General features: G+C 44.7%; 1 protein-coding gene across 1 annotated transcript in view; it reads left to right on the top strand.

The window, feature by feature from the left end:
- Window positions 1-12,184, top strand: part of DGKI (diacylglycerol kinase iota) — a 380,807-nt gene that overhangs the window by 292,860 nt on the left and 75,763 nt on the right. Inside the window, exons 27-29 of the mRNA XM_042782691.1 lie at window positions 721-761; window positions 1,760-1,887; window positions 4,875-4,997. Of these exons, the coding sequence (XP_042638625.1) occupies window positions 721-761; window positions 1,760-1,887; window positions 4,875-4,997 (292 nt within the window). The remainder of the gene's footprint in view (window positions 1-720; window positions 762-1,759; window positions 1,888-4,874; window positions 4,998-12,184) is intronic.

The following is a 12,184-nucleotide window of genomic DNA, read 5'->3' as shown; positions in this document are numbered from 1 at the left end:
GGATCGCATACCCAGGAAGTCTTTCTTTACTCACTAGACATGTACTGAGCCCCAACTCTGTCTAAGGTCCCAAGATAATTTCCACAGTCGTAAAAAGAGACACAGACTGTGAGACTCATTAAACTCATTACTGTTGAGTCGGATCTGACTCATAGTGACTGCTACTTGGGTTTCTGAGGTGAGGTGGTATCACTAAGGAAGTAGATTGCCCAACCTTCCTTCTGGGCAGTAGCTGGTGGGTTTGAACCTCCAAACTTCTGGTTAGCAGTCATATGCCTTAGGCACTATGCCACCAGAGCTCCCCAGACCATCAGAGAACTACGTATCTTAGTCTCACACATTACCTGTGAAGACTGTCTCTATATAAACAGTTGTAAAATGTGACTGTGCAGAGAAGTGGCAACAATGAATTCTAGCTGAGATAGGGAGCCAGGAACTGAGGAAGGTCTGCAGGGGAGGAAATGTTTAAATTGGTCCTTAGAAGACAAGTAAGATTTAGATCAGCAGCAGTGGGAGAAAGGGCTTTCTCAGTAAGGGTAACGGAATATGCCTGGAAGTGCTAAGGTTAGTAGATTCAGGGACTCATCAGGAGTCCAGGGTGGCTTGGTGGAAAGGCTTCTGATGGCCAAGTGGAAGAGGAGGCTGTCCAGCTGGTGCCAGGTCACAGAGGACTCTGAATGCTACATGCAGCCATTCATCTACTTTATTTTATTTTTCTAGCAACTTCTGCTGATCGCTTTTATCGAATAGACAGATCTCAGGTAAGTGTTGCTTGTGAAAGGGGAGAGTTCCTATGTAGATATACTTTGGTACCTAACATCACACAGTTTTCTAAAAAGAAAAGAAATACTGAAACATTAACCAATTTGGGATGGGAATAGTATCCATAGCCCTCAAGATGACCTTTCATCTCTTCTCAGGTGTTTGTTGATCTGTGGACTCAGGATGATGTAGCTTGACCTTGGCAATGAGTCCCCAAAAATACTTGGGCTTGTGAACATTGTCCCTGGCCTGAAGTCCAAATTTTCGGTCATGCTGGTGCTCCTGCTTCCTAGGCAGATTTTGTGACTTCTAAGTTAATTTCTGGTTATGCTGGGTACATATCTGGCCAAGAGTTTCAATCAGTCCTCAGAATTCAGTAATAAGAGAAAGATGGTATACCCAATGTTAATGCATGTTCTTGATATCTAAATTCTCAAGAAAAAACAAAAACAAAAACAAAAAGGTATAGTTTTGAACCCAATTATAAAACCAATTGCTCACTGTAGCAATTAGCCTGACTGAATCTTGGAGTGAAAGTCCATGTTCCCTTACACTCGTGAGGACAGAAGTCCAGGTCACTGACACTCATGAGCGTGGAAGTCTAGTCACTTACATTCATGAGGATAGAAGTCTAGGTTCACTGAACTCGTGAGGACAGAAGTCAAGGTTCACTTGCACTCATGAGAAGAGAAGTCTAGGTCACTTACTCTTGTGAGAAAAATGTGCAAGACCATCTCTGGTTATATCTGATGAGACCCAGGTAAAACATGAATCCTGAACTAACAGGGCTTAGCTCTCCCCAACGCCCACCTCTTGACACAGGGCTGCTTCAGTGAGGACCGGCTGCCTGTCATACCCCCGACAATGCACCTTACTCAGTAGACATGGCCCAGAATTTCGTTTTTCCTCAAGACTAAGAATGCTTTGCTCTGTTACTCTTCAGTGGTGGATTTGAACATTCTTTCAGTCATCTGACAGACTTCTCTTCCTTCCTTAGGAACACTTGCACTTTGTGATGGAGATTTCCCAAGATGAGATTTTCATTCTGGACCCAGATATGGTGGTATCCCAGCAGACGGGGACACCCCCGGGGATGCCTGACCTAGTAGTGGAGCAGGCCTCAGGGTGAGTGGGCTGCTCCTGGCTGCCGTGGGGACATGACCACAGGGTAACAGCTGGGCCTGGCTTAGACTTGATCTCATGACATCCAACCATTTTAGAATTTAGACTGAGAGTTTCTCATTGTGCTTCCTTAGGGCAGGTGTAGATGATCCCGCTGTAAGTCGGTGTTACAAACCACGGTGTAGAATTACTCTTTCCCACCCACATTTGTATCTTGCCTGAATCTTCTTTATCCACTGCACCAACATTTATAACAAATCTAGGAAACATGAACACTTGCATTTGTGCATATACATCTTTAAAACCAAACTCATTGTTGTTGAGACAATCTGACTCCTAGCAACCCCACGGGGCAGAGTAGAACTACCCCATAGGGTTTCTGAGGGTGTAAATCTTTGCGGTGGACTCCCACATCTTTCTCCCATGGAGCGGCTGGTGGGCTTGAACCACTGACGTTTCAGTTAGTGGCCAAGTGCTTAACCAGTGCTCCATCAGGGCTCCTTACATATGTCCTTAAGCAACCATATTTTCCAACTGCTTTTTCTTTCCTCCTCTCCCGTCTCTTCTTGTTTGTCTCTTCCTCCTCCCACTTCTCCTTCTATTTGGAGTCAACCTGGCCCACACACACAGAGATTGTGCATCAATAGTTACTATTTTTTTAAGCATTTTTTTATGAGCTAAACATCGTGCTAAATGCCTTTCATGTGTCTCTGTCACTACTTAATAATTATTTAGCCAGTTACATCTAGACTGGCAGATGGTAGACACTCATTAAATAATGTGCTATTAAAATCATCATTATTCCTCATTGACCATGCAAGTTTGGTCCTGTTATTCCAAATCCATACAAGCATACAAGGCTGGTAGTTCAAATATGGATTTCCCTGGAAAGCACACAATGGTACATTCAGATAACATGCAAATTGGATACACATACACCACATAAATGAGCATATTCATTTGAAGTAACGCCTATCTCTATTTCCTCCTGTTTATTAATTTATTTGACCTCTGCTGTACTGTTCATGAGTGTCTCCCACTCTGCCACAGATAGCTGATGTCTGTGGCATATGTTGAGCTAGTGGGGACCAGAAGTGGCAGCTGGAACAGATCTCTGGCTGTGCTTTGGAAGGTGGCATTAATATCAAGGCTATCTGGCATGAAGGGAATGGTGAGCAGGCACAGGGGTAGCCTGATGGAATCCTGGGTGTCCTGGAAGGCAGTGGGAAGCATTGGCTCCCCAGGCTCGGTGCTTTAATCCAGTCTGAGGTTCATGGGGAAAGCTGGCATGGTAACGCATCCTGCTGTGGAAGTGTTGGGTTGGAATGTGGTTGTCTTCCCACCCACCTGGGCTCTACTGCTCAGTCTGATAAATGGTGAACCCACCCACTACGTGATTGAACAACCTGATTTGTATGAGCAAGTCCATTTTGGAGAAATTTCAGGCAAAATCCTCCTTACAAATGGGGGTGGCAAGACTTAGTCTCACTTACTTTGGGCACGGCATCAGGAAATACCACTTGCTGGAGAAGGGTACCATATTTAATAAAATAGAGGTTCAGCGAAAGTGGGGGACACCCTCCATGGGATGGATGATATAGCAGCCTCAACAGTGGACTCAATCAGACCAACAGTTGTGAGGAGGGCATTGGGCAGGCGGTGCTGCGTTCTATTGTATGCAAGGGCACCACGACTCAGAGCCGATCTACAGCAGCTAACACCACCACCACCAAAACCACACCAGCACCACCATCACTGCCACCCTGCCATCACCACCACTACCACCGCTATCACAGTACCACTACCACCATCACCGCCACTCCGCCATCACCACCGCCACCACCAGCACAACACCACCACCACCACCACCATCACTGCCGCTCTGCCACCACCACCACCACCACTGCCACCACCACCATCACTGCCACCCCGCCATCACCACCACTACTACCACCACCACCACCACTGCTACCACCATCATAGCACCACCGCTGTCACCACCACCATCCCACCATCACCACCACTGCCACCCCGAAATCACCACCACTACTACCACCACCACCACCACTGCTACCACCATCATAGCACCACTGCTGTCACCACCACCATCCCACCATCACCATCACTGCCACCCCGAAATCACCACCACTACCACTACCACCACCAGCACCACCACCACCACCGCCGCCACTGCCACCATCACAGCACCACCGCTGCCACCACCACCATCCCACCATCACCACCACACCACTACCACCACCACACCACCACCCTGCCAGGCCAGCCCTGGCCTTTGTCTCCCTCAGTCATTCCCTTCAGGTCAAATAACGAGCAGAAGAAATGGCCTCATCCTGAGTTAGACATCTATTAGCTTTAAGTCCAAGACAAACACAATAAAGCTACTGCCGTCAAGTTGATTCTATTTATAGCAACCCCCATTGGATTTCCAAGGCAGTAAATCTTTACTGAAGTAGATTGCCTTATCTTCTTTCCATGGAGCAGCTCGGGGGTTTGAACCACCAGCCTTCTGGTTAGTAGTCTGATGCCTTAGGTACTGCATCACCAGCGCTCCTTCCAGGAAAAAAATAGCCTGACAATGCACTGGGACTTGAATCACTCCTTCCCCCATTTCTCATCTGTTGCCCTCTCTGGAAATAACAGGCACAGGAGAGCAGGGAAAGAGGCTGAGCTTTGTTATTTTCTAATCCTCATTTCTCCACCAGGCTCCCTGACTTCTTTACTTGTGTCATGTGGACAATCACTGAATCTTGAAATTCAGCTTTCACATCTGTAAGGTGGGCAGAATCGTACACACGTCCATGATTATGGAGAATATTAAGTGCAGTCATGAACGTAAAGTACTCAGTGAGCTACAAGAATCATTGCCAGTGTCACCTTTGGAGACAAGAAGCATTTTGAGACAGTGTAGAGCACGTCCCATGGATGACTGTGGACGCTCACTGTTGGCTGTCCTTCTTCCTTCCTCTCAGGATGTCAGACTGGTGGAATCCTGCCCTTCGGAAGCGTATGCTGAGTGACAGTGGGCTGGGAACGATCACTCCACATTACGAGGACTTGAACGGGAAGGATCTCAACCACTCCCGCGTGCTTCAGTAAGAGCTCTCTACTCTCCCTCGTGCCACTGGGATGCTGGTGGAGGATCGCACTGGCGGTGCTAACCCCCAGAACAGGAAGGGTTCTCTTTGCAGTGGTGTTTGAGCATTCCCGTGTGTGTGGCACTCTGGGGGTTGGTGGTGTTTTGCACCGTGCTCACTTTATCCATCCCAGGCTCCATCAGGAGCTTCGCCTTTCATTTTCTTTGCTCCTGAACCACACTGAGTTTTGCATATGGACCTAGAAGCCCTTTAAACCTCACCGGTGTTTTCTGTCCAGAGTCCTGTGTATACCAGGTGTCCCTGTGGTTGTCATACGATGAAGACAAGCATGATAGCAATCATGAATGGTTTAGAAATGGCACACACTTTTTCATTCATGTAAGCATGTTTCCTTGCCATTCTGTTTCATTTGTTTTCACTCCCAAGCCTGTGGGTATGGACTCTGTGCAATCATTGTGTTTACTGTGATAAATATACATGAAGCAAAACATTTGCTGTTTCAACATTCTTCATATATACAAGTTAGTGACATTAATTGTGGTCATCATATTGTGCAGCTGTCACCACTATCCATTCCCAAACTTCTCCACCACCCTCACGGCTCTCTTCAGCGATGGTGCCCATTTCTCCCTACCTCTCACCCCTAGTCACACTGTTACACTTAAGTCTGTATACACTCGTCTGTGCTAGGTGTTTCACATAAATAGAATTGTACAATATTTGTTTGTCCTTTTCTAACTGACTGACTTCATTCAGCATGATGTTTTCAAGATTCATCCATGTAGTGGTCATGTGGATTTTCCTTTTTAATTAAACTGTGTTGTTAGTGTCTGCCTTCATTTCTCTTTATGAATGAGTCGTATTCCGTGGTGTGTGTAGATCACATTCATCTGTTGATGGCCATGTCCACCGTTTTCCCCTGTTGGCTGTTGTGAGTAGTGTCGTGATGAGTGTTGGTGTGCAGGTTTGTGTTTGCATTCCTGCTTCCAGCTCTAGGCAATACTGCCAGTTGGTTTTGTTGGCTGATGGGTAGTGTTCTGGTCTCTGGGGGTCACAGTGCACTGTTTGATCATGGATGAGAAGAGCCAGCATGCTGTTTGCTGAGGCCTGACCATGATCAGAGTGTCGGGTGGATGTGGGTATTTTGTAATGGGGTTGGCACATTTGTGTGAGCAAATCCTTCCTTCCTCCTGCTTTCCCTCATTGCATAAACAGGTTCTAGGGGCAGGCGGTGGTCACGGTCAAAATCACTCACACACACCGCTTAGCTTCAAGCCAACCACTCCATCTCAGAGGTCATACAAAGTCACTGCAGTTCCTGCAACTCAGCTGGTTTCTGTCCTCTCTGAGGTCCCAATTGAATAGCAATCTTCCCAGGCTGACAGAGCAGCGAGATTACTAAGATTCTTAGAGCCTTCAGTGAACAGAAGACATGAGACAGTGATTGTTTCTCAAGGAAGTAGGGCAGCAGTAGGGCAAAGGGGAGAAGACGCAAAATGGAGGGCTAAGGACACCAGTGCCATTGGCAGAGGTTGTACTCAGAAGCCCCTAGGGCAGGAGGAGGCCGTGTACTAATTGTTCACTGTACGGCCTCTTACTCTGGTGTCTAAAGAGGAGAAAGGGAGAATGCTTGCCTGTGGATTTTCCTTTTTATTAAACCATGTTGTTAGTTTCTGATGGCATTTTGATTGCTTCCAATTCCAGATACTGCTCCATTTCCTCCTGAGACAGACTCAAGGCTCGGTACGGGTGCATCAGCCACCCACTGGTGACCAAAAAGTCGCCATCTACCCACTGGCTGACTTATTTTAAAATTAGTGCTTCAAATAACCAAGGAAATAGAAATCAGCCTGGGCCAACCGAATGAGGGTCTTGGTTGTGTTTGTGAACACGCTGTTTCCAAAAAGCAAAGCATAACCACAGCCTAGTCCTGATGCCTGACTTCTCTGTGTAGAAGACAGTAACACACATATCATAATGTATGTGCTGATATTAAGTATTCAGATTAAATATGAAATAGGATGTTAAATATTACATATTCTTCCCAAGAATCACAGATCAATTGGCTACTTTACAGTATAGCCAGGTTCTTAAACCTCCCCATCAAAATCTATTTTTATATTTTATTTGAGTTCTATTATCTTTTTAGGAATTTTCCTTAATTTTTGATTGATCTGCAATGGACAGCTATCAGTTTATCTAGCATTTATTGTACCTTAGCTCTTAAATTCACTAGCGGATCTTATTCTTTGAAAATTTTCTGTAAAGTCACTTGAAAAGCAAACATATGTGATATTCAAACACACACCTCTAGCCTTCGAGGATTTCCAATTGTGTGTCCAGACACATGGGGCTGAGATGAGTCATGCCTCTGGGCTCTGGGTGAATTCCTGACCCATAGAACACAGGAACATCCAAAAGTGGTTGTGTTAAATTAAATCACTGATGGGAAAAAAAAGTAATGGCTGTACTCCAATTTGTTCATGAATTCTCTTTTACATTTTTATCATCATGCCTGTCAATTTCTTGGGAAAAGCATCTCTTTATTTTCTTCAGAGATCATTGCTGATACAAATAGGTGTGTTGAGGGCTGTGTCTAGTGGTGTTAGTCATAAATACTGTTGATAGAGCAACTCCTGCTTGTTTTTTGTCGTAGTAAACACTATCTCTGATTCTTCCAGCAGCTTTTAAAGTTAGCCATTACATTACAGATGAATGAAGTGAGGCCTGGAGAGGTTAAGCACTTATATTAGCTTACCAGACAGCAAGAGTCTGAAATGTGGGTTGAACCCAAGCCCAGTGGATTTTTGATTCCATGTTTTTCCCATTACACTATATTTCCATCCCAAGGAACAGGACAAAAGCATTTGATAATGGACAGGGTAGGTGCCCAGAACCTAAGAGATATACTAGGGTTTCTATTTCCTTTGTATTTTATAATGTTAAAGATTCTATTTTATATATATGTATGTATATGTATGTGTGTGTGTATATGCTTTTCAGCTATTAACCAAAAGGTAGGGGCTCTGGTAACATAATGCCTAAAGGCACTTGACTGCTAACCAGAAGGCTGGTGGTTCATACCCAGCAGCCCCTCCTCAGAAGGAAGATGGGGCAATCTACTTCCATAGTGATACTGCCTCGGAAACCCAAGGAGGGGTCGCTGTGAGTCGGATGTGACTCGACGGCACATGACAACACCAACAACAACCAGAAGGTTGGTGGTTCCAGTCCTCCTGGTGGTTCCTTGGAGGAAAGGCCTGGCAACATACTTCTAATGAATCAGTGACTAATTAACCCCCTGGAGCACACATGTCCTCTGACACACATGGGGTCACCGTGGGTAGGGTCAGTCTGACAGAAACTGGTTGGTTTTCCATTGGCACATTAAGTATAGGATGGCAAACTTACCCACAAGTCAGTATGGCTAAGAGCTAACTTCAATGCAAAAAAAAAAAAAAAAAAATTGTTTTTTTGCTTTTGAAATAAGAAAAATGGTGGTAGACTCCTACTTAAAAATTATTAAATATATCCCACATCCGAATAAGTACAGAACTTAGGTAGAAGTACCACCTGCCATAAAGGTTGCTCTGGTCTGTTTGCATCGGCTCTTTCTTCTAATCTGTAAACAGCAGACCGTCGTATAAAGCATGCGGCGTGGTTTCATGTCATTAGTTCCTTTGTCTTATTTTTTATCGCCTTTGTCATACAATGCATACACTTTTGAAACTTGCCATTTCATCCATCTATTTTAAAAAAAAAAAAAAACTTTTTATTGTGATTTGGGTGTACTTTTGCAAAACAGATTCGTTTTATACTCAGCATCTGTACCCATTTTGTTTCCCAGCCCAATTACAGTCTCTACAATGGACCAGCTTTCCTCCCACCTCCTCCCTGTGGTCACCCCTTCCCTGTATCCATGCTCTCCTATTTGTCTAGCTTTCCCTCTGTGCAAATGCTGCCTTTCCGATCTCTCACAGTTGATGGTTCTAAGGAGGGCATCTCCCTGGGGTAGGTGGTCAGCTCGTAGGCCTGTCTGTTGTTTGGCCGAGAGCTAACCCACAAGATCAAGTACAGTTCCAGGTTCGAAGGGTAACCTGGGGCCATAGTCTTGTTTTATTTATTTATTTTTTTAACCTGTCTCTATCCAACCAGTAACTGTGGTCATTTTATTTTTATTTTTAATACCCGTCAAATTCTTGAAATTCATCCATATTGATATATGTTAGTTTTTAATAATTTTATTCAGAATGAAACATTCATCCTAAATATGCCATAAGCAACTTCTCTATTTTGCTATTGATTTCTGATATCCTATTATTTTTCAAAAATACAGAGAACCTCCTGGTACCTGTGTCCTTCTGTGTCTGGGCATATATGCAGTTTTGATTGTACTTGATATTGCCAAGTTTACCTTCCCACCAGTAATATTTGATAATTCACAAGGGAAAAGGACCTGAAAAATTGCTATCCAATTGGCACCTGTTGCTTCCCACTGTAAAACCCCATTCAGCATGGAGATAGGAAAAGGACATTGTCACATCCTGGTGACAGTGCTCAATGACTTATCCTCTGGGAAATCAGAAGGGAAATCCTAAATTCCTAAAACTGAAAATGCTATTGGTGAGGGTCCGCAGAGCACTTGTGAAGTGGTCCACAGAGGATGATTTATAGGTCTGCATTCATTTATCGGGGCAACAATCATTGAATACAAGTAGGCAGAGCCTTCAGTTTGCTAAACTGGAATGAGAATCCCAGAGCAAACATCAAATAAACAAAAAGGAAGAAGAAGAAGAAAAAGAAAGGACAGAAAATCAATGAGAAGAGAAGAAAAGAAATAAAATAGATGATTCAGCCCCCCTCAAAAAAAAAATGGATTATCTGAAAAGAGAACTAAGCAGGACAATATTTGGGGAAAACTGATTGAACAAGGAGATATGGGGAGTAGGAAGCAACACAAGTGCAGGCCCCTCCCACCGGGGCCTCCTTCCAGCCCTGCCTCTCCGGTCTACCCCTAACCCAGTCCCCTCCAGCGTCCTCAGAGTGTCCTCAGGGTTCGTAACTTGACTTCCCTGTACCCATCCGTCTCCCTCCACCTTTAGGGAGGGTGAGAGGGAATGACCACATAGGCTGTGTTCGTTCATGATCACTGGTGGAGCCAGTCCCATTTATATTAAATTTCCAGTCAGATGACGCTTGTAATTCTTTAGGAATTATGCTGTGGTTGTTAGGGGCTGTCAAGTCAGTTTCCACTCATAGTGGCCCTGCTACAGCAGGAGGAAACACTGCCTGGTCCTGGGCCCTCTTTGTGATCATTGCTGTATCGGAACCCCTTCTTGCAGACAGTGTCAGTCTGCCCCCTGACCCTCTGCCTCACCAGGCATAATGTCCAGGAATTGGTCCCTGCAGGTAACATTTCCAAGGTGTGTGAGAAGCCTCACCATCCTTGCTTCTAAGGAGCATTCTGTCTGTACTTCTAAGATAGATTTGCTTGTTCTCCAGGAAGTCCATGATACTTTCAATATTCTTCACCAATACATAATTGAAAGGCATTGGGTTTTCTTCAGTCTGACTTTTGCCTGTGTATGAGGGAGGTGATTAAAAATACTTGATGAGGCACACCTTAGTCCTCAAGGTGACATCTTTGCTTTTTAATGTTTTAAAAGATGTCTTTTCAGAAGAGTTGCCCAATGCAAATCAAATGTCATTTGGTTTCTTGACTGCTATGACGTAGGTATTATAAATACCAGGAGCCCGGGTGGTACACCCTGGTGGTTTAGTTAAATCCGAAAGTTGGATGTTGGGTTCAATCCCACCAAGTACCTGGGAGAAAGACCCCAAGATCTTCTCTCAGAAACATTACAGCCTGTTGGTGCTGAGCCGTCTGACTCATAGCGACCCTCTAAGATGGAATAAAACTTCCCCACAGGATTGTCAAGACTCAGTAAGGAACCACACTACTGCATCTTTCTCCCGCAGAGCAACAGTTGGGTTTGAACCAGCTGGTTAGCAGCTGAGTGCTTAACTCCTGCACAACCAGGACTCCTTTTGTAAAGATTAGAGCCTAGAAAATCTGATGGGGCACTTGTACTTGGTCACACTGGGTTACTACAAGGAGAAATCAACTCAGTGGCGCCTAACATACGTTTATACATAAGCCAAACAACCCAGACTCATTGCCCTTAAGTTGATTCCCATTCATAGTGACCCATAAAGATAACACATATACGAACATACGTAAATGGAGTCCGGGAGGTGCGAACGATTAAGCTCTCGATTACTGGCCAGAAGGTTGGCGAGTGGCCCCCATCCAGAGGCACCTTGGAAGGTGGACCTGGTGATGGGCCTCCAAAGCTCACAGCCTTGAAAAGCCTGGGGAGCACAGTTCTCCTCTGTGCACAGGGATCAGAACCGACTTGAAGACACTGCACGGCAACAACACGTAAAAAAGGTGCAGTTACCTGCAGGTGCTCTGGGCGGCACTTTCATCCCGAAGAAGGACACCCAACGGGGAGAAACCCAAGGCTGTTGAGTTGACTCCGACTCATGGCAACCCCGTTACAGGGCAGAATTTCTCCACACGGTTTCCTTGGCTCTATTTTATCTGCTGCACTGCTGCTAGGTGGGTTTAGACTGCAAACTGTTAGGTCAGTAGTGGAGGCAAACCGTTTGTTTTACCCAGGGATCTTACAATGTGTATAGTGTCTTCAAAGCTGATGAACAAATGGTTGCATAATTCAAAGGCTGCCATCACTGTCATTGAATTGTACATGTAGAAACCGTTGGATTGGTGTATATTTTGCAGTGTACATTTGTAGTGGCCTCCCTAGGGTTCGTGTCACCCAATGCAATAATTCATGGTATCACACTTCCCCGCCCCCCACCATGGTATGTACCAGTTATACGTAATCCTTAGTAATACTTTTTATCAATTTTAATCATAGAATAATATGCAATAAATAGTTGTAAATTGCTTAAATGTAACATTTCTTAAATTATATGAATACTAACAGCAAAACTGTTTTGTAAAATATTTCTACATTGAATTACATAGGAGCTCTGGTGGCATGGTGTGCAAGGCATTTGACCACTAACCAGAAGTTTGGTGGTTCAAACCCATGAGCCGTTCTGCAGGAGGAGGATGGGGAAATCTACTTCCATAAAGATTTACTGCATTGGAAACC

Source organism: Orycteropus afer, unplaced genomic scaffold (assembly GCF_000298275.1).
Source record: "Orycteropus afer afer isolate SDZICR_OR568_19922 unplaced genomic scaffold, OryAfe1.0 scaffold00413, whole genome shotgun sequence".
NCBI classification, from domain to species: domain Eukaryota; kingdom Metazoa; phylum Chordata; class Mammalia; order Tubulidentata; family Orycteropodidae; genus Orycteropus; species Orycteropus afer.
The sequence above is the reverse complement of the archived record's forward strand: the minus strand, read 5'-3'. Positions and strand labels throughout refer to the sequence as shown.